The following is a 25,951-nucleotide window of genomic DNA, read 5'->3' as shown; positions in this document are numbered from 1 at the left end:
TAAAGGACAGAAGAACAAAGTAATTTCACTCAGAACAAATACCTTCTGATTTCATTCAGAATAAACCCAAACTAGACCCCATTCATTAAACCCAGCAAACCAAAAGCTGTTAAAAAAGATCACCAACATCAAATCCAAAGGAAAATGGCCAGAGATAACTGTTTCATCCCACATGGAAAAATAAAACTTAGCAATTGAGGTTTTTTTACTGTTTCAAACAGGGCAGGTTTTGGCATCTCCAACCATTTTTTAAAATATGTTTTCTGAGTCTCTAATAGTTATTCAACTGCAAGTGATTTTTTAAAAAGTTAAATAATTGTCACTATCAATATTTTAAAATAAATATGTAACACAAGTGGAGGTCAGATTTAAGAAGGGCTTCCTGAGCAGCTACGCTCATCCAAAGTAAGGAATGAGAAATGTGGGATTTGCCTACCTTGTCTTCTGCTGGCATATGAATTCAGAACGACACAAGGCTGTCCGGCAAGTTCTTGAGAACTGTGTTTTGATGCAGGTGACAGAAGGCAACTTGGTGAAGAACGACCATGAAGAGACAGAATGTGGTATTGGGGAAAGGAAGAAGGAAAAACAGCAAAATAACAGCAGTTGGCTTCAGGAAGGACAACTATAATTACCTTCGAGATTTGTATGGAAAGAAGCTTAAAAATAGTTGTTGCCAGGTCCTTAAAGAAACTTGACCTCTTGAGTTGAGTGAGGTTTTTTGGTGCTTCCTCCCACAACATGCTCATAGTAAGTAGGGAAACCGAGAGTAGGTACAACTGTAATTAAGTGGTTAAGTGTAGCTGTCAAACCCCTGGGACCACATGTGGTTCTGCAAGAGTCTGTGCTTGCTCTGGTGTTAATCAGTCCTTTTATTAATGTCACGGATGATGGAAGAGAAACTGTGTTTATTTAAATGTTCTGGTGGCACCATGCATGGAGGTGCCATAAGCCTTCAGAGGACAGAATTAGAGTTCAGTCTTATCTTGAGGAACTGAAGAAACAGTTTGGAAAATAGCAGCCCGTTCAGTGAGGACAAGATTCTGGGAGAATGATGAGTGCCATAAAGAAAGGGGAGGGATGAATGCCCAGGCAGCGCAACTTAAGGGAGGAATCTGGATTAATCTTGGTCAGACACTGTACACATTGCAGAAAGGGCAAACATCCAGGAATGTTGTTGGTAAGGCACATCTGGTAATTCTGCTCAACAGCTGGAGCCCTGATTTCAGTTTTGGGCTCTGTAATGCAAGAACAATGTACAGCGGTGGTCAGAGGTTTAGAAAACATGAGCTGTGCGTAAAGGTTGAAGAATTCGTGTTTTATTTAGTCTGGAGAAGAAGAGGGGAGACATGATAATGGTATTCAAATATGTAAAATGACAGCTTTGAGAGAAGAATAATAGACCTGTTCATGTGAGCAGAATAAGGAATAGCAGCCTAAGTTAAGCACAGAGTAGAACTTTCTAGCAGTGGGGTGGTTTTGCACTTGCACAACTGTCACAGGAGGCTGTGGAACCTCTGTCACGGGAGGGTTTTTGAAAAAATAAGTTAGACAAGAACCTCTTGGGACTGACGGGTACGTTTGGTGTGTGGCCAGTGTGCCTCCAGGCAAGGAAGAGACAACATGGCCTCCTGAGGGTCTCTTCCAGCTTTAATTCTCTGATATAAATTCAGTAGCAAAGCTGTAATGGTGATTAAATAACCTCTTGAAAGAGACTTGATAGATGAGGCTTTCCATTTATAAATACTCAGCATGCTGTGTTTTAGACTCCGCACCTTATTCAAAGCCATCTATAGTTTCATATCCTCTTTCGTCTGTCTTAATATCGGAGTATTTGTAAAAGTGAAGATCAGCATTGAGTCAGACTGTTTCCTGAATATGAAACTTTTCCAAATACCAGCCCAACCTCAAATAGAAAGACAGGTTTTACAATGACTTTTCTCACTCTGCAAAAGGAATTGGAACACATCATTTCTGACATTTCTTTTTAGACTTACCTTGGGACTCTCCAGTCCTCACTTATCTGACCTTGTACAAGGTTGTCTTCGATAGTATTTCTCTGCCTAAGAGTAAATTAAATGGAAAATTCATCAGGCTGTTTGGACAGATAGATAGGTATAAAAAGACCGTTGTTTAAAAATAATGTAACCAAATTTGAGAAGTTTTTTTTTTTTTTTTTTCTACAGTCAGGGTACAAATTTTGCCCTACTGTTTGCTGAGTGTTTTAGTTGAGTTTGGGGCAGTGGTGGTGCTGATTAGTGCCCTGCAAATGCAGCCTGAGCAGAAGGCAGAGGGGAGAGAAGCGCAGAAGGAAGGAGAGGATGCTTTGCAGGTAGATGCACATGCTTGTGATAAGAGAGAGAGCAAGAAGAGAGGTAAATCTCTTAAAAGAGTGAATTACGGGATTCAAGATGGCAGATTGACTGCTTATCATTTGGGGAATCTACAATAAAAGCAGTAAAAATGTTTTCTTTTACAGTAGCCACCACATACTGTGAAGGGTCGTGCCCTTCCCTGGCAGCTTGCTGAAACATGGAAAGGTGAATCTGGCCAAATGTTTACAGTTACTTTCATCTAGTTTTGACTCTTCTGTGTGAGTTGAGTCAGCGCAGGAAGAGGGACTCAGTCTGCATTTGGGGCTTTATTTTGCATTCCTCCTCTGAGGTTTCTGGTCACCAACTTATGATTTCTCAAGTACAGCAACTTTTGCTTCACTAAAAAGGATGCAGAAGGCTGAAAAGAATGTCTAAAGAAAAACCCCTATTTCAGGTGGACTTCCAAGTAGAAATTGGCACGGTAACAAAAAAAAAAAAGGAAAATTTGTACGTACACCATAATGGTCCTAAATGTGCACAAATGTGTCTGAGTGGTTTTTAAAGGTGTTTCTTAGGAAGTGTGTCTTAAGTAGAATTGTAGGAAAGAAATTAAAATAGTAGAAACCTATTGGCATCAGGGAAATTAATTAATTGTGGCCTAAAATAACAATAGGAGCAAATTATTCTTTTGTAAGTTAATAGGAACTCAATGTTATAGCACCCAAAATAAATGTTACAAGTGGTGTTAATGGTTGAGCTAAATGTGAGGGCCACCAGCTTGGAAATGTATTGGAGAGAGCTTATATACATTCTGTATGGCACATCTTACAGTTATCATGACGTTACTTTCAGGAGGATATTCTAGCATTATATTGAAATAAAATATATTGAGCAAAGGTAACAGAGAGTACATTATCAGTTTTTTTTCTGGCAATAGATGCAGAATTTAACTTTTATTTACAACAGCTATTATTTCTAAACAAGCAATAAAAGTAAAGTTATGATGATGGAGCTGTTTGCTAGTGACAGGACTGATTGTTCTCTTGGCCAACAATGATCAGGTAAACTTTTAAAAGCACTTCTAGGGGAGCAGATTTGTTGGTGCTTCCTATCCCTTTTTTGCAATGCCTCAGCTCCTTCAGGGGAAAAAATAAACTAATTTCCATCTGGATGATATTGCATTACTTCATCTGTAGTCATGAAACCAAACTGACCTTCACTGTTGTCACTGTGAATGACTGAGGAACGCCTGAAGCCCCTGCAGTGAGCTATGGGGACTCTTCGATGACGGCTTCCTTTTTTGGCCGGTGTACTGAAGTCAGCATGTCCTTACCTTGGCTTTGCCTTGTCTCAGGTTTTGTTTTTCTCACTCTGCTTCTAACTGTCCTTTTTGAGCAATGGGCTCAGTTATACAGGTGAGGTGGGCTTCACTGTTTTCCCATGTTCCTCCATGGAGGCATCATTAAAGTTCATCTTTTTTTTTTTGTTCTTCTCACAAACCTTGACATCTTTATCACTTCTCAGTGACCTTTTCAAGTGTTATTGCCTATCATTGTGCATTTGGAATACTTCTGTGCACAATATTAATGTTTGTTTTCGTGGGTCATGCAAGCTCTTTATTGACATATTTCCAACTTTCATGGTTGATGTTTTTAGACAGAGGAACTTAAGTACCATGCTACTGATACATAATATCAGAATAGATATCAGAATATCATTCTGTTTTTTTCCATATCAAGGATTTTAAATTATCATATTACTGCTTTTTACCATACTCCCTAGTAATGTTAGATATTTGCAACAGTATTTGAGGAAAAAAAAAAAAGCATTATTTGGTAAAGTTTTTTTTTTATTTAGCAAGGAGACTTTCTCTGCTTCCTCTCTGCAGTTGTTCTGTCATTCAGACTGACTATGTGCAGTTTTTCAGGACTTATGAAACAAAAAGTACATGTCCCCCCCACAAGTGGAACTAGGGTTCTTTTATTTCAGCAATAATGTTCTGTTAAATTTATTTTTTTTATTATTAGAGTATTTTTAATCTCTTTGAATAACTTCTCATACCTGATGCACGTTGTGACTGAGCGCATGGCGAGGTAGAGTCTTCCTTTGTTCCGTGCCTCAGACATGCCAGCTCGGGCACAGAGCTCTGCTGCCAGTGCTCGGTGGCTCCCGGACTGGTGCCAGCCCACAGCACACGCAGGGGCACTTGGGTTTGTCTGAGCAGCTGCCCCTAAATTGGCGTTAGAGGAGCCAGCACTGACTGCTGTTAATAACTACAAAAAGGAATTTTAAAAAACACCATAAAGGGGTCAGGCAAACCAGCTTGCAATTTCAGCTGAAGCTTGAGTTTTAAAAAAAAAAAAAGTTTTCTTAATTCATATTATTTTTGTGGAGCATATAGAAAAATGTTATGCCAAAAAGCGGTTGCTTAACTGTGGCTAATAGTGGATGAGTCTGCTCACAGTAAAAGATACATCCTAAAATAAGACCAGACAGGTTGCTGTGATGCTGGTGGTGACAAATGAAGACTGCAGAACCACTCAGGATCACAGATACCTTAGATAAGTCGCAAGGCATATCTTACTCAGGAACTACGGTATGTGGAAGGATTATATAGTTTATTTTAACTGACTTACTAGAAATAAGAATTCTGGTGCTACAAATAAAACCCTTGTGAAAGTAAGTTGGGAAGGCAGTAAGATATATAGTATTTGGAGTGCTGCAATTTCATATAGTCAATATATTTTTGAGCCTGTGAGCCTTTCACAGGCTTTTGGCAAAAAAGCTTGCAGCTGAGCCTTAATTACATATTTCACAAATGGAGTTCTCAATTTTTAAATACAGTGTGCTTGTCAGAGGTGATAGATGAACATGTAAGTAGAAAGCTCCAAAGCAACAGAATGCATCTTTGATGATGGGGACACTGCAGAAAGTAGGAAGACATTATAATAACACAGATGAATGCAGACAGAAGGAGGAAAGAAATTTTATTTGACAGAATATATGTTTTTAAAGCCGTGTTTGCATGACTGCTTGACCTGAATACCTTGTTTCTGAATAAGTAATTTCTTGAACTTTTTGTCTTTTAGATTTAACAAAATGGAAATAACGTTACAAATGGAGCAAGTTTTTGTGACATCCATATAAAGCTGCATACAGTATATTTGCCTCTTGGGTAAACACAGGGTACTTGAAAGATTGCAAAGGACAAGCTAGAAGCAATCCACTTCAGGCTGGTAGTACCCAAAAGTTACCTGATGTCTGTTTAATGTCCTGAGTCTTTAAGAGCAAAGTGAGGTGCCTTGCTGCAGGACATCTGCACTACTGATAGCATTCATCCTCTTGCCATGAGCTCCTAGAAACCCAATTACCTTGTCCACCACTGTTTCTAGGTCAGCTTATTTATTTTCTGGTTCGGTGGAATTTTTTACATGCATTCTCCCATGGGAGCTTCCTTCTGCGTCTTGTATTCTTCGCATCAAGTTTTATCCCCTCGAGTATAAGGAGGGAGGTACTGCACGCTTCCTTTCCACTTTTCCTGTACCAGCTATCATCTACCTTTTCCCAGTTCACCTCCTGTCCTGAGTTTGGCCACCTCTGCCTCTTAGCTCTCAGCCTCACCTTGGGTGGCTGTTCTGTCACCACGTCCCCCAGACATCTAACTTGTTTTCTTCATTGCATTTGGCTTGCAAGCAGGATTGATTGAACATAGTCTAACCACCACTCTCTATTTTTCTCCCTTCACAGGACTTCTGTTCATTTCCCTTTCAAAATTACTTACCTGATTTCTTCTTGACCATCTGTGTGGTGTCAAAGTGTCTGAATAACCCAAAGTATCAATATGACATACACTTCCAGAAGAATGGAGAGATAATAAATTTTGACCTTCCTTGTTAAAACTCATCAGCACCTTTCACTTTCACCTCTTTAAGGAATACTTATTGCAAAGGAAAATCTATTTAATTTATATCTGTAGGATTCCATTTGATCATAAGGATCTGCCCTTGTGGATTTTGTTGTTTCCGAGGTCTAGGCAAGTGTGAAGATGAAACAGAGAAGCAGCTGTTCAAGTGAGTTATAGGATGTGAGAGCGGACAGTAAACCAGCAAAGGTCACAAATATGAATTATCTTCTTTGAATGACACTCCAGCATACTTTTTGTTTGTTTTCTTAGCTTTGTCTTTTTCAGTTAAATAGTGGTTTCAATTCTTTCAGTTACGGGTATAAAGATGGAAAGGTAGGCATTGAACCACAGATTAAAATGTAATGTAGTACTGAAACACTGTGAAGCAGTAATTACAGAATATGTAAGCTAAGTAAAAGGAAATAAGTAATCAAAGTGCCAAAAATCAGGGTCCAAAGGCAGTCCCTGGGGAACTCTGTGTGTGCGGCAGCTACTAGCAGTCACAAGGCTGATTTGGTGACTCTAGACACTTACTTATGTATTCAGGTCACACTTTGCTCTCTTCTTCAGTTACGGCTTCAGCCAGATTACGGTATCCTCTCTCAGCATTTCTTGACAAAAGTCAGGATAAAGGCTTTACAGAAGGGATGGTTCATGCACTCTCCATATTGATATTGCCAGTTTGAGGATAAGAGAAAAAAATTAATCACTAAATGTGAAAACTGAAAATACATGCATGTTCAGAATGATGCCCAGCAGCTTAGGAAAGGACTAAATGGTAACTCGCTCAAGCCACTGGGCTTTGGTTGCCAGAAATTAATCTATCTGGAGGGGCAAAATGAGGGACAACAGTATTTCTGCAGTTGATGTCCACCTTATCCTCACCTCAGGGAAAACACGGATGGTGACAGTCCTGGCAGTGTGTAACCCCATCTGGGATGATCAGCTTTACACAGCTACTCGTTATGAAAATGACTTGGGGTCGGTAGGGAAATGATACTAAGTGATGCAGAGGGGCAGGAAAAGTGTCCATAAAGATGTATTTCACTAAATTTCATTGAGAGTTAAGTTTTACCTTTACATAAATTTTTAGTTCCTAAATAATTTTATTACCAGCCTGTAACATACTGAGTCTTAATCTGTTACTTTTGAATGATGTACTGAAGAACTGGGAGGCCTTCCATTTTACTAAGCATATTTTGTTTTAAACTCCAAAACCCATACAGAAATGCAGTCTATTACTTAATAATGTCAGTATTTTATCATGTATGCTTTGCTAACAAGAAGTTTTGGAATTTGCTGTGGAGTATCCATTTGAAGCAGAAATCTTATAAATCTTATGTTAAGGCTGTTGTTTTTGTTTTGTTTTGTTTTTACCCCCCCTTCATTTTAGTATAGGGATGTCATGGTGAAAGATGGATGTCTGTGGGGCATCTCTCACAATGGTGATTCATCATTTAACATTAGTTGGTCTTGGTCCTTCTTCCTGGCCTGTGTAAGGTATCCTTAAAGGAGAACGATGCTGACTGTCTTGGTAGAGTGCTTTGGGATACCCAGAGAACGCTGTGCACAAACCAGTATTATGGTCTCGGAGTCACTGGACTTGTACTCACTTCACAGAAAACACTGTTCCCCGGCATTAGAGACAGAGCCCAAGGATTGAATGTGGATGTTGACTCACCTGATTCTTCAGGTCACTGGCGTGGTTAGTTGCTGGGTATGTTCTGGGAAGATTTCTGGACCACTGTATGGACACACAGCTCCATTTTCCAGGCTGCAGACAAATCTGCCCAGAGGGTAAGGTGGGTGGAAGTAGGTGGTTTCCCTTGGAGCTAAGAAATCTTCCACAGAGTGCTGAGGCTCCTGTTGCACCACAGACCAGCTCTGGTTTGCCAGGATCAAGCTAAGAAGCTTGCTGAATAGAAAAAACACTTTGCTACAGAAAGAAGATTCAGTCGAAAGAGAAGAAAGAAGCACTGTAGTTAGGACTCCAGGAATAAATCTTTAAAGTAAACAGAAGTACTTTCAAAACATCTATGGTATCCTCTTTTGCATCAATGAAAAATACGCAGCTGCTTTGCAAGGAACTAGCTTTCACCAGCTTGAGATAATCAGAAAGCTGATATTTTTCCAGTGTCCCATGAGCTTCCCAGAACTGATAGCTATAAATCCACCACAGGGAAGAGGATATTATATTTCTTCTTTTTAAGAGATAAAAGAGGGCTGATGACTAATGCTGAAGTGAATTGTTAAGAGACTTATTTACTTAATTGAGCCTGCTTGTTTGGTATGTGTCCCAATTAATTCATTTTTTGTTGTGACTGTATTGAAGCAACCTACACCCTTGTGACCTTCTCTTATAATTATTACTATATTCCTCTTTTGAAGCACTGTTTTGATTATGTACTCAAAAAGCTCTGCTAAAATATCTGTAGCATTAGTATAGAGTCAGATTTTCCCATTTTTTTGAACATGAGGATAGTAACAAAAAGAATCTTCTTTATTGAAGTTCTTGGAGGTTCTTGCTTACAGCCCTTAGGGGATGGGGGGGGGGGGTCTTCCTTTTTAATTTCACAAAATTACTGTGTTGAACAGTAAGGCAGAACTTGTTCTCTAACTAGAAATTCTTTTAAGAAATGTGTTATTGGGTGGGAACACCGAGGTGCCTCACAATTCCTCTGGTGTGCTCAATATCACGCCTGTTACAGGGTCACAGGAGAAAAGGAGCTGAAAAAGAGCTAGCAAGTATGACCGTCCCTAAACGAGCTGAGATTGCTATGTGGAATCTCTGCCCTAAATGAGGCACTGTTTTTATTATTGCTTAAATTAACTACAGTATTTGACAGCTCTTTGCCTAAACCACAGTGGAGCTGGCTGGACACCTATTGGTGAAGCAGAGACTCTTTCAGACATGGAAGTCAAATTTGCAGTGGTAGGTGACTTTCTCAGTGAGGGGCTGCCTGTACAAAGTGGAGTTTATTCCTCAGTGCTTCATCGGATGAAGATTTTGCTGGTTTGTGCCAACCTGAGTGATAGTAACTTACACTCAATAAGATGTTTTTGTACTCGTGTCCTCAGCTCCTCTCTTCCTGTTTACCTGAAAATCCCAGCCAAATGGTTTTTCTCCATCACGGCATGCACACAAGCACTGGTGGAGCTAGCTCTGGGCTGCAATCCCACAGGCGGTGTCGGTTTAGAGAAAGGTGTTCTGCATGTTGCATCTTTCACTCCAGTGGAAATAGAAGGTCTTTTACCAGAAGTAAGTCTTAATCCAAGCCCTCTCATCAGTGGCTGTTGTATTTGGAAAGCTGCTGAGTACCCTTGCAGGTTTGTGCGCCTCTTACAACAGTGGTCCTTTCTCAGGCACAGGACCCTTGCAGAGAATATTTCTTACACAAGGATTGCTGATAGTTTCTCTTACTGAGCTGAGCAGTATCACTGCTATCCCCAGTCTCCATTGGCTTTCTGTTCCCTTCTGTCCAGATCAAAACTGGCCATGCTTTTAACTTCTTGAAGCGCTATGTACCTTTTTTTCTTTTCCTCATTCCCAATCCTTTTATCTTTACTTCCTTACAGAGTGCCTTCGTGTCTGTGTTTTATTCTGTGTGGAGTTACCTGTTTGTATGGCAGACTCTCTCTGTTCCTGAAACAATTAAAAATGCTTTTTTAAAGATAATGGCTCACTCTGGGTCTCGGTTTTTCAATGGATGGCCCTCTAAGCTGCTGGGGATTTTGGTGCCTAAGGATAGTAGGTGCTGGGTAGAGCTTACCCTAGATGCCACCCACTCATTGGTGTGCTGTGTCCTCTTGGTTTAATGTTTGTCTGAGCAATCTTCTGTTCTCCTTCAATGTAAGACTGCTCATGTAGCAAAAATTCCTGTGGCAGTAGAAAACAAAAGCTTTGAAAATCTTCCTTCAGCCATGAATAATAATCCAGTGTAAAACAGTCCACTGTTTCAGACTAGGCCTTCTTCATGCACCAGGGAAAGTTGGGCAATTGAAAAAGCCAAGGGAGTGATCTCTCCACAAAAACAGAATTAGAGGTTAATGCTTTGCCCTACTCACTCATGACTTTCTCTTTTTATGTAATCTGGTTTAACTCTTTGACTGTGTCCATGTCTAGAACGCTTTGACTAAGTATCTGCTTTAGAGTACATACGAAAGATGCTGTATGAAAGATCAGTGTCCTTTCCATCAGAGAGTTTCCTTTTTACGTGAACTCCTGTGCCAGATCACACAGTGTGCAGCCGAGGTGTTGCATTTTATATGACACCTACAAGACTACTGAATGAAAGCTGCAAGTCTTCAGAGTTCTTAAAATATGACTTTTTGTTCATGTGGTTTTTGGCATAGAAACAGAAAAGCTGGGGCTGGAGGTGGGAAATGGATTGCCATCTTGGAAATTTAATGACCAGCTCTTTCCCTGTGACGTGTGTGGAAAAGTGTTTGGTCGCCAGCAGACTTTGTCCCGGCATCTCTCACTGCACACAGGTAGGTCAGTGCTTTGTGGTTGGTTGTTACAGCAGTGAGATCGGTGTGTTCGTCGTGGTTTGTTTAAGTGGAGGGGGAAGAAGGTAAGCAGAAGAGCATGTGAGCCATCCTCAGCTTCTTGTAGGTAGAGCAGAGCCAAGCACAGAAACAGAACAGAATGTCAGAGTGGTGTTCAGGGAATTAACTAACATTTTATTTCTTTACAGCCTACTTGAAATTTATCTTTACAAAATGTGTAAATTCAAGTTTGTCCAGGTTCCAGTAGACCAGCAGGTAGATATCAGCTGGTTAACCAAGCCTGTTAATGCAGTTCTGAAGAGAAGGCACAGCCTTTCTTACCTTCACCTGATGAGTTTTGGAGGTGTCACTGAACAACAAAAGATTTGGCCTTGGTGTTTCAGATCTGGTGAAACTGAAAGGATTTAATCTGTCATTCATCTTTGCTCTCATCATCCAGTTTTGAGAGGAACAGGAGCTGTTCTACCCCATACCAACTTTCTTAAAGTGAATCAGCTTCAAATCACCTGAGACTAACAGAGTTTTTATATGGAAGATGCACCTTGTCAGCCTGCTGAGGTGCACTGCACAAAATAAGACTTGAAAGCAAGAATTTCTGATGCAGTGTTGAAAAATATTGTTGGTATAATGCCAGGGTATGCTGTACTGTCTAGTAGAGCCGTGCTGAAAAGGTTCAAATGCTCTGTTCTGAGGCGCTATGGGGTTTTCTTAGTCCTAAGCTGCTCTGTTAAATGCCTTTCCCCTAATGCTTGTAGCATTGCATTTCAAATTTAGAGCAGCAGCTCCTCAAAGGGAAAGGTTGTAAATGCTGATGTAATGTTTGGTTATTTTAATCAACTCTTTGCAAAAGAAAGTCTGGCATGTACAAAAAATGTGCTGCCAGGATTTATAAATGTTAATTTAAAATAAAATCATTTTTATTTTAAATTGGTTTAAGTTGTGAAGCATCAGAAACTCATGATGAATTTGTTTAATTTCTTCAGCTGTTCTTAGAAGGAGGTTTTTTTGTTAGTTTGTGTTCGGAACTGGCCTAATGGTGCAGCGTTCCCTTTCCTCCCCACCCTCAGATTTTAATACAAAATCATCAATCATCAACTCTCTGCAAGTGATCACACAGGCAACCTCAAGAATAACTGGACCCAAAAAATCAAATAAAAGATGCTAGGTAATGGAAGTAGTTGTAGGTTATTGACCTGTTTCTCTACTGGCTCTGCTTCAGCTCTCAGAGCAGTAGTTGCCCCAGTTTTACAGTTTATACAGTTTTATATTACCTGACTACAAATGGTAGAGCCAGTTAAAAATAATTAGCCCTAAACTACCTCCAAATTAGGGTGTTTTTTCTCAGTAATTGCTGTGAACTCCTGTAAGTTTCTAAAATGTTGAGCTTCCAAGGTACCTCATTCTGAAAGCTGCTTGGAGAAACCCAATGTATACATAAATATACAACAAATGTATATTTGGTTACTGGCAGCTTTAAGAATAACTTCCTTCAAAATGAAGTATACATTTAAGGTTTTCTGTTTCTTTTTCAGAAGAGAGAAAATACAAATGCCACTTGTGCCCCTATGCTGCTAAGTGCCGTGCTAATCTGAACCAGCACCTGACCGTCCATTCTGTGAAGCTGGTGAGTACAGACACCGAGGACATTGTCAGCGCTGTCACTTCTGAAGGCAGCGATGGAAAGAAGCACGCTTATTACTACAGGTGAGGACCCAGACGAGGGCTGTGCACCAAGACGCTGGAATCTCAATGTCTTGCCGGCCTGCTAAGGATGTGTTACAGGGCCACCATTCTGGTGTCGCAGGATGGAACTGCGATCAAAGTATTTGTCTTGCTCGTATCTGACTTAGGCTGAGCAGCAAAACCCAGCTGGCTGCCTCATGCAGTTTGAGTTGGCTAGCCATTGGGAAAGACTCTGGGGTTTGGTGTCAGGTTGGGGTTTTTTGTTTTTTTTTTTTTTTGTTTTGTGTTGTTTTGTTTTTTTTAATGGCTTTGTGAGACAGATGGGCTCTTAGAAGCCTCTTTAACTTGTTAAGCAGTGTTCATTTAAGTTTTGTGTTTGGAAACATCCCATTGTGTACGCAGATTCATGGCAAATCTAGAGCAGTGTGCTAAAATTGTCTCTGACAGCTCCATTGTTACCAGCCAAATCTATGAAATTAAGCATAATAAGAATTGTTATAGCAATGTACACTCCATTTGCTAGCAGTATATACATTCAGTGACTAACATGACGAAAGCAAGAAAACCTTTAGGAGAATTTGCCTGAAAAATTAAAAGGAATTGCCCAGATAAAATGGATATTTGGACATTCTCCTTGTTACAGGCACTGTGCTGCGCTCTGCAAACTGTGATATGCACTCCAGTGGCCAAGCAGATTACCAAATCACTCTTACTTTTAGTCAAAGTGCCAAGAGCAGATTTAATTACAAAATCATAGAAGTAAGAAATAAATGAGACCTGCTGGATTAGATTATGGAGTCCTTCCCCCTGGGAAAGCAAAACAATGCCCTAGAGTATACACCTTTTTAAATGTTTTTGGTTTGTTTTAAATGTTAATGGCTTAATCAAAGCAAGAAGACAATTCTGCAAAGAAAGTTAAATTAAAGGGTCCTTTCCATTGCTTCTCACTATCACTCTGTTTACGCACTGGCTGTGAAATCTCTATCCTTGCTAATTATTTGCATAGCTGATGACTGCTGTTTTCCAGTCAAGCATAAGAAATGTTTGAACCCATTTTTACTTGCTTACACTGAAACTGCCAGGCAGTTTTGCAGAAGATCCCAGTTTGGCACGGGAACCATTCCAGGGCTTGAAAATAACTCCTGGAGTGTGCAGCAAGCTCTCCGTTTGTCAGTGTATCAGCCGTACTAAACGTCTTGGCAAAGCTGCAATGCCTCTTATTGCCCAAAGGAATCAGCTAGGTGATGCGCAGCATCTGGAATCTGTAGTTTTTAATTAACTTTATGATTATTTAGCATCGTTATAGCATGTACAGGATTGTTGCATTGTGCCTGCCCTTAATCACGTTGGCATGGCCATCAGTTCAAAGGCAGTTCAGCAGACAAAAGAATTTTGCAGTGAACATTCAACAGTGAGGAAGAGAAGAAGTCTGTGCAGTGAGTTTTTCCTTGCAAATTCAGGGAAAGGCAATATGCTTCTGTTTGTGGTTTGGTTTTTAATGTTTCTTACTCTTGAATTCCTTTCTGCCTGCAGCTGTCATGTGTGTGGGTTTGAGACGGAGATGAACGTCCAGTTTGTCAGTCACATGTCCCTCCATGTGGATAAAGAGCAGTGGATGTTCTCCATTTGCTGCACAGCATGCGATTTTGTCACTATGGAAGAGGCAGATATGAAGGCTCATGTCAACAGCAAGCACACAGGTGATGATCCCTCTCTCCCAGCTGCAGTGATCTCTCTCTTCCTTGCTTTTTAGGTGCAACCTTCACACTTCCCATTAGCACTCTACTTTCACTGAAACGCTTGCTAATTAAAGCTTGATCTCTCGAAGCTGAAGTGAATTGGACTCCAGCCAGGCAAATAAGCTAGTAGTGCAGATCAATTTTCAAGCTTAGCGAAATAAATGAAGGACTACTTAGCCCTCCTTCTTCCTTTTCCCCTTTTCCCCCAAATCCCCTTCCCTTGTTGAAGTCAGCATACTTTGTTTGTTTTTCTGACTGGTTTACTATTTCATCGAAATCTGGTTTGACTCCAGTGATGATAAGGTGACTTTGACTTCTAATTGTGCATACCTGGCTGTAAGTCTGAAACATGCAATACGTTGAGCTTCGCTCTTCAGTGTGTTTGCCTCTGCAGTCTATCAGTTTGGAATTTCACGCTGATGTTTAGTTGACACTGTGATTCAGCAATACCATAAATGTAACTTTATATTAAATAACAGAACGAGTCATGTGTTCTCTCCCTGGTCCTGTTCACCTAATAGCTAAAGATAATAGCACTAGCGGTTTTCAAACAAGCTCCATATGCACAGTCCATCTAATGAAGTCTGGCATAATTTAGGGAGAAGAAAATTAGAATCCCTTTAATTAATTTCTCTTATAACACCAGGCAGAAGCATTTTGCTGCCACAGGCTACTAAACTACTAACAGTTGCGTTCACAATAGTGAACCTGAATTGCATCCAGCACAATTTTTCCATTGTTGAATTGCTTTTCCTGCCCTACCAGAAATAAAATTGGGAAAAGAGGGAGGGGTGGAGAAGGAGAAGGGTGAGAAGAATGCAGTTGTTTGTGGTCACCGATACATAAGTTGAATGTAACTACAGAAATACAAACTACTGGAAAGCTCTCAAGTGATTGTATGCCAGCAGAGCTCTCAGCACTACTCCCTGCTATCTGGGGAGTTTGCATCTAACTCCACTTCATATATAGGAAGTCAAGGCAAATAAGAAATGCTGCCCACAGCCAGGTGAAAAGCTTGCATCGGAGCTCACAATGGAGCTGTGCTCTACAGTATATTCCTATCCAGGCCTCAAAAATTGGAGCTGCTGCTTGTCTTTTAAAGACAGACAAAAAAACCCTTGTACTTCCTTCACCCTGTCAAACCAAGCCATTCAGCTGGCGATTCAGCCAAATGCTTACAAATATGGCAAATACAGAGAGTAAAAAATAGAATGGATTTTCTGTGTCACTTGACTCCAGTCCCTTATCCTGTGATGTTACCAAGTCACAAAGGCCTATTTGTAAGGATGTTGGTATATGTGTTCAAACAAGTATAATTATTTTAAACCAATGACTTCTACAGACAGGCAGCTGCGGATTTTCCTGCATTAAAGATTAGGGACCTTTTAAAAATTTCCAGCATGTATCTTACTGCTAATGGAAACACACATAGGTTGTTCTTGTCCCAGACCTGTCCTTTATCTGAAAAAGTAGTCCACCTCTTGCTCCCTCCACCTTTCTTCCCTCCTTCCGCAGTATTTATTCACTTAGTATATATAGAGAGAACAACCCTCTCCCTTCTAAATGTACATTGAGCCTTTTCTTATACGAAACACCGTTTTCTCACTGTACCAGTCCCTCACTGCATATGTTCTTGTTGGCACCCCTGCTCTCAACATATGCAATCACAGCTGTACATGGTGAAATGAAATAAGTAGTAGTGGCAGTGTGAAACAGCAGCAGCTACTGGGAATAACTCACACAGTAACGTTCTGTGGTCATTTTTACCTTCCTCGAGGGCTCCCCCACACTGATTGCTCATATTCATCCCATTTTCTCCTGAAATTCTTCTTTTGTTTTCCTTGACTGTCTCCAACTTAAGCACTCCTCATCTGTAGCCAAAATTCTTGTTACCGGCCCTTCAGGTTGTAACCTTGTACTCCGTACTATTAAATTTCATTCAATTTCTATTGCTCTGGTCCCCAAGGTCAGTGAATCTTTCTGTATGATATCCCAGTCGTCCTCCCTATTGACAGCTTGGGTCATCAGATTTCATTAGTGCATTCCTACATTTTTATCTTAGACTTAAAGGTGCCACTTGTCAGTTTAGAGCTGGGCACGTAGGTACTGCTGTTTGCAGAGGCCTTGATCAGGGAACTTCACCGCATAGAGAATATGAAGTTTTAGTAAAGTCTCTTTGTAACACAGCTGTGATTAAACCAAGACATAGGTGGGAGGTAGTAATTTGCCCATCCTTGCCCTGTTGGCTTACGGCAGTTCTCATATGAGATCTCTCACTCTTGGTCATTTCTAGTGTGTGATAGGGTTTGGGATTTGAACTTCATACATTTATTGCACACATAAGGAAACTCTGGGCTTCAGCTTTAGAACCAGTTCAATAATGGGGGTTTTTTAATTAATTATCTTCAATAAGAGGTCCTAATAAAAACAGGTAAATCTTGAGACCATGCTGTCATCTCTTACAATGATTACTGAGGATGCTCCTCAGTGCAATGAGTGAGATTATTCTCCTTTGCCCTTCATCCCAAATTTACCCACTGGACCTACATAAACAGAAAGGTGGGGGAAGTTTAGCTTGGAGCAGTCGGCACTTTTGCTTTCCACACCCTAAACCTACAGAAGCTCTGTTTCCTTTCTAAATGACAAGTTCTTCGTTGTTTTTGAACTCTGAGCTAATCAAAATGTTTTCTTGGGATTTTTTCAGCCTGGTTGTGAGGCAGAGTCGCATGCTTCCTTCCCACTACCTCTACAGACAGACACAATTCTAGGATAAACTGAGAAGTGTGCTGTTGTACATGCTAATAAAAAAAGAAGGAGATGCAACTATGATTTTGTAACAGATCAATTAATTTCAGACCTGTTTATAAGCATGTTCGAATTAACTTTATAGATAAACATTTTTCCTGAAATTTAAACCAGGACCATTGAGATTCCATCTAATCTGCTGTACTAGTTATTGCTCTTTACTCCTGTTTTTCAGCTGAAGAGAGGAAGACACCCAGTGAATCTAACAGTCCATCTTCATCTTCACTGTCAGCACTGAGCGACTCTGCCAACAGCAAAGAAGATGCAGATGTAACCCCAAAAAACAAGGGTTCAAACAACCTGCTAGTCATTTCTGTAGTGCCTGGTAGTCAGACCACAGTGAACACTGACGAGAAGTCAGAGAAAGGTAAAACACCACTAAACAAATACAAACTGTCACCTTCTATGCAGTCCATCTGGCCACAAAGCAAGGAATACATTCTCCTGGTTTATTTTTCAGGCTTTGAATGTGTTTTCTGTAACTTCGTCTGCAAAACAAAAAATATGTTTGAGCGCCATCTGCAAATCCACCTGATCACACGGATGTTCGAGTGTGATGTGTGCCACAAGTTCATGAAGACACCTGAACAATTACTGGAGCACAAGAAATGCCACACTGTCCCCACCGGTGGGCTCAAGTAAGGAAAGCAAGTACACAAACTTTTACTGTGTTAAGCACCTCTAATACTGTGGGAATAGGACAAAAGGAAGTTAATTAGAAAGGGTTAGTTAAATGTCTGGTAATCCAGATTTGGGGCTTCCTTTTATTTAGATGACCCAAGCCCAGTCCCTCAGCGTAGGCGTGCATGATGATGGCAGATCGGTAACCTAGCAGCAGAGGCAGTATCCACTGGTGTTAGCGCTGTAGCAAACTATGGTCCGTTCCCTTTTCCAGTCAAATAGGAGACAGTACGTGATGGGTCCTACAGAGAAGGAGGCAGCACTACACAGAGGTGCTGGCAGACTAAGAGGGTTTGTTTTTTCAAGGCATCAGAGCAAAGGAGAGCACACAGCCCAAGCTCTATTCTGCACCTGGCTCAAAGAAGCTAAACTCTGTACAGTTTGTGCAACTAAGTATGAAGTTATAACCTTAAAGGTTATAGCCTTTGTAGACTGTAATGCAAAGTCAGTCCTCTCCAAGAATTAATAACTTTGATGCTTTCTGCTTTGGTTTGCAAGCCACAGAATGATCACTATTGTATAAATTCACATGTAATGAGTAATACGGTCTTGTAAGAAAAATGCCCTTTGGCTTTGGCTAAGGTGGTGTCCTTTAAGGTCTGTTGGTGCAGAGCAGTGTTTCTAGAGAATGAGGTGCCTTTAGGTCAAAGTTAGGCCCCTGAGGGAAGGAGTGACTGCTGGGGCCCTGTGCTTGCTCTCTGTGGGCAGGCAATGTGACGTTACGCACGATGCACCCCCCTGGTCTCTGTTCCAGCTGCTGCATGAAAAGAGGCTGGAACCTCTTTGGGCCCAGCTAGGGTTCAGCACGGGACTCCCTGCTTCTGTTGCTCCTGCTCAGCAAACTGAAGTTTTCAGTGCACTGAAACTGTCCCACGTTTAATATTACCACGAGCAGCTCTATCGGTTTGCACTGCAGTTTTTGAAAACTGGTTCTGTTTGCCAGGCAGCGTCTGGTCTCCAGCTCAGTAGTTCCATGAACTGGGATCTGTGGTCACTTGAGATGTGATGACTGAATCTGGGAAGAGGACCAGATTGAGAAACAAGCAGTGTGCCAGAACGACGGGATGTCTGTCTTGGACATGCAGACCAGTTGTCTAATGCACTTTGGGTTTCAGCTGCGCAGAATTTGTTCTGTTTACCAAGGAAAAACCATGACCTATGACTCAGACCTTCCTGACAGAGTGGGCTTCTCAGTCTACATAAGTTATTCCTGCCCAACTCAAGTAATTACTAGGTACCTTGAAAGCTGCACCTAAGAAAAAGCTCTGATTTATTTTTATTTTTAAGGCATCCAGAAGAGCCTGAAGAGATCTAAGTAAATTGTATTTTTCTGTCTCCTGTTTGCTGTGGGGGAAGAGAAAAAAACATGATTCCTCCAGCTCCAGGTCAAAATCTGAGATTCTGATCCAGAGAGCACCCAGCCCAGGAGAGGTATGTGTGCACTGACAGCCGAGTCCTCTGTTGCAATAGAGCTAATCATGTTAGCAGCCTCAATGCCAGGCTCCCTCTCTGGATCAGAGTACTTGACGTGCATCAGGAAAAGTGTCTGGATGATTTAGTACTCGTTTGTCCTCTTGTATTACTCACTGTGCTCAAAAGTCTCCTGATTAGGTAGATTAATATTAAACCTGTATATGCAGTTGTAGCAAGGGAAGACAGACATGGAGAGGATCTCTGCTCAGAAATCACCTGAAATGCTAGAGCACAATTGGCAGACATGCTAAACAGTGAATGCAGATCAGCGGCAGGTGGAGACATCTGTAAGACAGCAGCCAGGTGCCGTAGTTGTATCTTTTTCTCTCTCTTAGCTCACCAGTTAGCTCTGGAAGGCAGCACGCTTTGCTTAATACAGCAGAGATCCCTGGCAGGTAGCCCTGCTTGCCAGCTTCCTCTTAGCTACATAAAGCAAAAGCGGGTGTGCTTGGGGTTGTTTGCTGTCCAGGCTTGTTCAGCTCAGGCTTCCTTCCAAGCTTTCAAGATTCCCTCCTCCAGCCTTCTCGGCCCTTCCTGGTCCAGGAACCAGGGGTGAGGCCCTTTGCCACGTCCACCCCGGTCCGGACGCTTGCTGCTGTGAGTAAGCAGAGCCCACATCCTGTTCCCACACAGGAACAATTCCTGCCGTGGCAGAGGAGGCTGTAGGCAAACACTGCCAAACACACGCCCCCTTTGAGCATGGCTAGCTCATCTCCCAGAAATGGGAATCCCTACAAATCATCCTAACCAACTGGCTTTCAGCTGCTCCTAGCAGGATACTCAGCAAGTTTATTGTTCACGGTCACATAAAAGGAATTTCCTAAGCTTTTGCTGTACATGTGGTATTACAAGTTTATTCCATCTTTACTTAAACAGCTGCTTTCATACTCATCTGTAAACATTCACTTTAAACCACTTCTTAATGGAAAAAAATGGCAAAAGTGACTTCGTGCAAACACTAGGAATGTCGTTACACAAAGTACCCGTGAATCAGTCACCCACCCTGCACTACCTGGCCTGCTTTGCAGAATCTTCCCCATCAAGGTAAGCCGGAAGTTTAAAGGGATGCTCCTTCAGAGCGAGTCAGTGTTTTCCTAGGGACGCGTGAGCTCTACCGCCGTTAAGTGGGCAAACCTCCTCTAAGCAGAGATGTGTCAAGGTGAACCAAGTATTCTAAAGCGGCTTTACAGGGAGGACTAAGTGCCTTTTTCTTCTCTTTAGTAGGTCAGAGAGGGGCTGAATGACAGGGTTAATCCAAGAATGCAGGTCTTCAAGCTGAGTGACTTCTCTTTTCTCTGTTCCCTGCCCTTCCTTGCTGTGTTGCCAGGTGCCCATTCTGCATCTACTCCACTAACCGCCCTGCAGCGATGGAGTGCCACCTGAAGACTCACTACAAGATGGAGTACAAGTGTCGGATCTGCCAGACAGTGAAAGCAAATCAGCTGGAGCTGGAGATGCACATCCGAGAGCACCGCCTTGGCAACCATTACAAGTGCGACCAGTGTGGCTACCTGTCCAAGACCGCCAACAAGCTGATTGAACATGTGCGTGTCCACACTGGTGAGCGCCCTTTTCACTGTGACCAGTGCAGCTACAGCTGCAAACGCAAAGACAATCTCAACTTGCACAAGAAACTGAAGCATGCACCACGCCAGACTTTCAGCTGCGACGAGTGCCTGTTCAAGACTACCCACCCTTTTGTCTTCAGCCGCCACGTGAAGAAGCACCAGAACGGGGACTGCTCTGAAGAGGACAAGAAGGGCCAGTACTCAACCTCCAAGGAAGCCAGTCCACTCCTACCAGTGAACAGCTCCAGAAACCTCCTGTCACCCCTCTCAGTTATGTCTGCCTCCCAGGCTCTGCAAACAGTGGCTATGTCAGCTGCACAGGGCAGCGGGGCAGAGCCAAACTTGGCAGTGAAAGCCTTGGCCATCAATGGCACTTCCCTGTGCTTTGATAAATACTGGAACTCAGAGTTTGCCCACCTTATTCCTTTAACAATGTTTTTCCCCAAAAACCACTATGATCTCACATTCCATCCACCCAGACCTCAGACTGCACCGGGAGGTGCCTCTTCACCTAAACACTCCTTCCTTGCCTACCTTGGACTAACAGAAAGGGCAGAAACTGTCTGAGGGCAGTTACATTCTGTACCAAAAATACCCCAACAAACCCAGCAGGTATACATTGCTGCAAAACCCAGACCGAAGAGGTAACGGACACTTGTACTATATCATTAGTGAGGTTTAGAAAATGGCTCTGTGTGTATACTTATTGTATTGACATGAAAGCTGCTTTATTAAATCTTAAAGAGGTGACCTACTGCGTACTTCTACCTTCAGAGGCATGTTCCCAGTACTCTTATCTAAGAAACTATTTTGTCTTGTTAAGCTGAAAAAGAGTGTCCTTAATGGCAATCAGCACTTGTAAGGTTACATATTGGTGCATTTTATTTTTGGGCTTTGTGTGCGTGCGGGTGTGTGAAAGAGAGGCTGCCTGTAGCGTGCCATGACATTGCTTTTGCACTTCCCTTGTATTGGCTTATTTAATTATTCTTCTTTTCCCCTTTTCATGCACTTGCTCCCTCCCTCCCCGCCGTCTTCCCCTGAACTGTAGAGCTGTGGAAGGTGTAACGCTTGGTTCAGGGTGGACTGGTGTATGATTTCAGTGCTGTTTGCGGCTTCCTTTAGTTGTTTGATGCCTTGTACTCAGTTTTCAAGGTCTGAGGGTTTGGGGTGGAACTGATGAGGAAAAGGTTGCTTTCAGCGCTGCAGGATGAGAGCATGACAATGAAAAGCATGTGTATGAACACACACACATGCATACGTAGCGTGGGCAGGCCACATCCACACAGCAGGCCCAATTCTTAACTGTTACACAGGTGTAACAAACACTGCATCTGGGACATAACATACATCTTTTGTTTTAAAAGGGCATATAAATATTACATATATATATATATATATATATATATATACTGTATTATGCAGTGGTTACCTTTTAGTTTGCTGGAACAACTTGTGTAACTAGAATTCTATGGTGGAAAAAAAAAAATCCAACAAGGGGATTCAAAAAATAGTATGGATAAATTCTGGGTATAAATACTCAGACTAAAAAAAAAAGGCAGTTTTGCACAGTGCTTTAGTCTTGCACTAGTTTGTTTCTCACTTGCAAAAAAAATAATAATAATAAAACATCTGTGGGATGAAGGTAAGACGACTGTTTATTTAAAAAGGTACCAGTAACTCCTTTGAAATATAAAGCTATAAAAAGATGCTGTTTGAACCGTACAGTTCTCTTTTATACCCTCAGTATTTCACTTGCACTTGCAAATTCTACAGTCCTAGCAATACCCTCCGTGTTATCAGTAATACTTTATTCCTTTCTGTTAATGGCGGATGGAGTGTACACTGCTAGGAAGCTAACTTCATACTTATTTAACGCTCCTACTTGTGGTCATTAAAATGACATGTTCTATGTAGCACTTTATTGCAGGAAGAAGCAAATGCGGATTGGTTGTATAACCTTTGTTAATCTCAATGCCAAGAGTGATTTCAAAGAAGAGAAGCTAACCGACTGTTAATCAGTTTATGTTTCTTAGACAACTTAATATCTAGGAAGAAAGATTGGTATTAAAAATACTCTGCATTAAAATTGGAAGTATAAAATATGAAACATTTCAAAGTTATCATGTGACTTACAGGAATGCTTTCTGACTGGATTATTGTTTTCCGTGGTGTCTCTTGGATTCGGATCTCACTGTCTTTCACAGGTATTAGAAACGTCTGACGTCGCTTTTGTCAGAATCCCTTCTCTGTCCCTTGGCCAAGCCACTGTAGGAGGTGCCCTGAGTCACACCTAACGTGCTATCCACCCACCCTCATGCTGTCCTGAAGGAACAACTTCTGCAGGTTGTTGTGGGATGGAGGGGATCTGACAGGCCAGTTGGAGCCAACCCCTTGTTCATGACAGCACTAAAGCAACACCCCTGTTCAGGAAGGCATTTCTGGTCCCCAAGGGCTCTTAGCCACATGCACAACTAGAAACATAACTCAATCTTGATTAGTTCTTCAGCGAAGCTTGTGTAGAAATACTTTTTTGATGCAAAATTTGCATCATTTAAGCTATTTGCAAGATTCCTACATTTGTTTTGCACTGAGATGGCCAAACATTCTCCACTGTCATGACCAAATTCTTCCTCTTCAGGGAGGACATCCTAATCTGTGCACTCCTGTTAAGGTACTGGAAGCTATTTACAAGGGGGAAATATCCAAAATAGTAGCAGGATATCATTTGGAATTATTAATGAAAGGATAGAAAAGTCCCACTGTTTTGTTTACATTCCAGCAGACAGTTTTGGTTCTAATGAGCATGTGGCAGTTCTGTCTGTCTACGCAGTAGAGAAAAGCCATCTGTTCCAAAGTGTGTGTAAACCTGTAAACAACCTACCTAGCTCAGGGCCCTGTTTGCCATGCTTTACTCCATCAGAACTCCTGGTAATTCCCCAGCCACCCCTGCCCCGGAGTACAGACAGAATAGAAAATACTCCACTAGTAAGTACTCAAAGCATAAAAAAATTCATATCTCAGCAGCATGAAATATGCAGTCTGCATCTAGAAACTATACCAGTTCTTTACACTCAACGTGTATATCTCTGACCCCACCATAGAAGAGCAAACACTTTCAAAACAAAAAGCTTATTTTTCAAATCGAGAGGCAAAGTACAGCTGTCTTGAGAGGAAGGAGTAAGAATCTTAGTAGGACACTTTATGTAAACCAAATGGCAGTTTGAATAGGGCTGGAACTTCCAAGAACGAGTGGTCAGCATGTGAATGCTGCATGTTTGACAATGCTCCACTGTACCTGTATCTGACATAGTAATGTTTAATGTACCTGGGAAATTTGTTTAGCACTTTGGAAAAGATAAATTAATTCTTTCTGGCAAGTTATAGAAGTTTTCTCTGTAAGGGAAAGTGTGTTAGGAGGTTTTTATTTTTTTAAGAAAAAAAAAATACAGTATTTATCAGAGCTCATGCATATTAAAATAATTGGTTTGCAGTTCAAGGCTAAAGCAAGGAATGTTCTCCAGAGTTCCCCCTACCGACTAATGACCAACAGTTCTGATAAACTCCCCCCACCATAAAGGTAATTTCATACTGGTTTTCACTATGCATTCTTTAACGAAAGCTAGCGTGTTTTTCCATTTGGTAATTCAGTTAAAAGTTCTCAGCACTTTTTTCTTTCTTCTGTCTTTTTTTTTTACTTGTTGTATTATGTTCAAATATCATTCTGTCAAGGTTTGTGTACATTAATAAAACTTTGTATTGTATAAAGCTTTTTGCATTATAAGGCTGTACAGGGTCATTTTGACAGTAACTGGTATATTCCTTTGCATCTTATGTTGCATTGCCAATTTCTAGTGTATCCAGTTTGGAAGTACAATATACTCTAATTAAAAAGGTTGGCTATATCCTTGTTAGTTTTTGGTTTTCCTTCCTCTCTTTTTTCACCTTAAATAGATTTAGGCTTGGTTTGGAGGAAGGGGGAAAGGATTCTCTTGCAAGAAAAGAAGATATGAAGAAAAAAAAGGTAAGAGCTTATCAATGGTTGAAATTGCGAAGGAAAGCTTTACTTACTGCTAGTGATACAGCAAATACTGCTGGGGTGGCTACGGGACTTCTCCCTGTAGGCTCTGTACTTGTACCAACCTGCCAGCTCAGTTCTGCAAAGGGAACGGTGTCTCTTCTGAGTTGTCTGCTCAGTCAGGAGGGTGATGGAGCTCCCTGGCCCTACGCCCTGCAGTCCAAAAATCAGATCCTGAAGCAGCAGTTGGGTGAACTTGGCCTTGCTTGGGAGTAGCCCCAGTGAAATCAGGAGAACTCCTTCCTTGAAGAGGAGCTGCACAGTGAATAAAGGAACATAGTGCATTAAAAGATGGTAGTGGAAGTCTTTTTTTTTTTTTTTTTTTTTAAATTGTAAAAATATCATGTATGCATTTTGTCAGCATTTTACAAAAAGCTATTTGTTTTCCACCAAAGATTAATGAAATAATTAAAATGCACAGAGGAGGCTAAAGAAGGAAATCCTAAAAGCAGACAGATTTCCAAGAAGCAAAGATATTATTGCCTCACTGAACAAGAAAAGCTACTGAACACTCTAAAAGGAAGCTACAGTATTTAAACACTAAACAAGGGAAAATCTGGGTATTCGTCAGATAAAAATTATCCTCAGCTAAATTAATGTTAGCGTTAAATACATGTGGATTGCCCTTTGCCCTCAGTTAGGGCAGTGTTAATGTCTAATCAACTGAAAAATTCTTATGGTTATTTCTGCTGGGGTATGGATACTAATTTTCAGGGCCTCTCTCAGTACCTTGTTAGAGCACGTGGGCTGTTCACAGCCTGCGTGTTGAACCCACTGCTCCTCCTTTTGCGGGTGACTGGTTAGGTGAAGGGAGGGCAGCCCTAGCTGTGACACAGGGATGGTAAGTCATGTTCAAGAGGTGGTCTTTCTCTCCTCTTGCACTGTATCTGTAATAGAAAATACACAGTGATATTCTATGTGGGGGTTTTTACACTAAACATAAACATAAATAGTTATCCTAGCAATTAAAAGACAATCATGCAAATTCTCTAATTTTGAATGGTATTTCAGAGTTTGATCTACTGTATCTTGATGGTTTAAAAACAGACCTCTGCTTGTGTAAACTGCTACAGTTCTGTTGTAAATTACTGTAACTGGTCATTTAACCGAGACAGGGGTGTAAGATTGTAGGTTCAAGTGTTCCGTTAAAACAAGCAGAGAGTGCAGAGAGTGAGTCAAAGAGCACCTGGGCTGGCAGA

At 41.3% G+C, this 25,951-nt stretch overlaps 1 protein-coding gene and 1 long non-coding RNA gene across 4 annotated transcripts in view; one reads left to right on the top strand and one right to left on the bottom strand.

Moving 5' to 3' along the window:
* Positions 1–24,579, top strand: part of ZNF827 (zinc finger protein 827) — a 110,950-nt gene extending 86,371 nt beyond the window's left edge. For 2 of the 3 annotated variants that reach the window (XM_086747501.1, XM_086747500.1), the window contains exons 9-14: positions 10,573–10,710; positions 12,261–12,432; positions 13,945–14,111; positions 17,131–17,322; positions 17,416–17,593; positions 20,437–24,579. In XM_086747501.1, coding sequence (XP_086603627.1) covers positions 10,573–10,710; positions 12,261–12,432; positions 13,945–14,111; positions 17,131–17,322; positions 17,416–17,593; positions 20,437–21,244 — 1,655 coding nt within the window. In that variant the 3' untranslated portion in view covers positions 21,245–24,579. Of the gene's footprint in view, positions 1–10,572; positions 10,711–12,260; positions 12,433–13,944; positions 14,112–17,130; positions 17,323–17,415; positions 17,594–18,579; positions 18,724–20,436 lie in introns of those variants that run through there. The other variant, XM_086747502.1, reaches the window with a different exon arrangement.
* A 137-nt stretch (positions 24,580–24,716) lies between these two features.
* Positions 24,717–25,563, bottom strand: LOC147600850 (uncharacterized). The gene is made up of 2 exons (XR_015258523.1): positions 25,482–25,563; positions 24,717–25,007 (listed from the first exon to the last, which is right to left on the bottom strand). It is a non-coding gene; the product is annotated as an uncharacterized LOC147600850 (long non-coding RNA).
* Positions 25,564–25,951: the final 388 nt, after the last annotated feature.

The sequence above is a fragment of the Chlamydotis macqueenii genome, chromosome 4 (assembly GCF_036417535.1).
Source record: "Chlamydotis macqueenii isolate bChlMac1 chromosome 4, bChlMac1.mat, whole genome shotgun sequence".
In the NCBI taxonomy this organism is placed as follows: domain Eukaryota; kingdom Metazoa; phylum Chordata; class Aves; order Otidiformes; family Otididae; genus Chlamydotis; species Chlamydotis macqueenii.
This window is presented reverse-complemented; position numbering and strand designations above follow the sequence as displayed.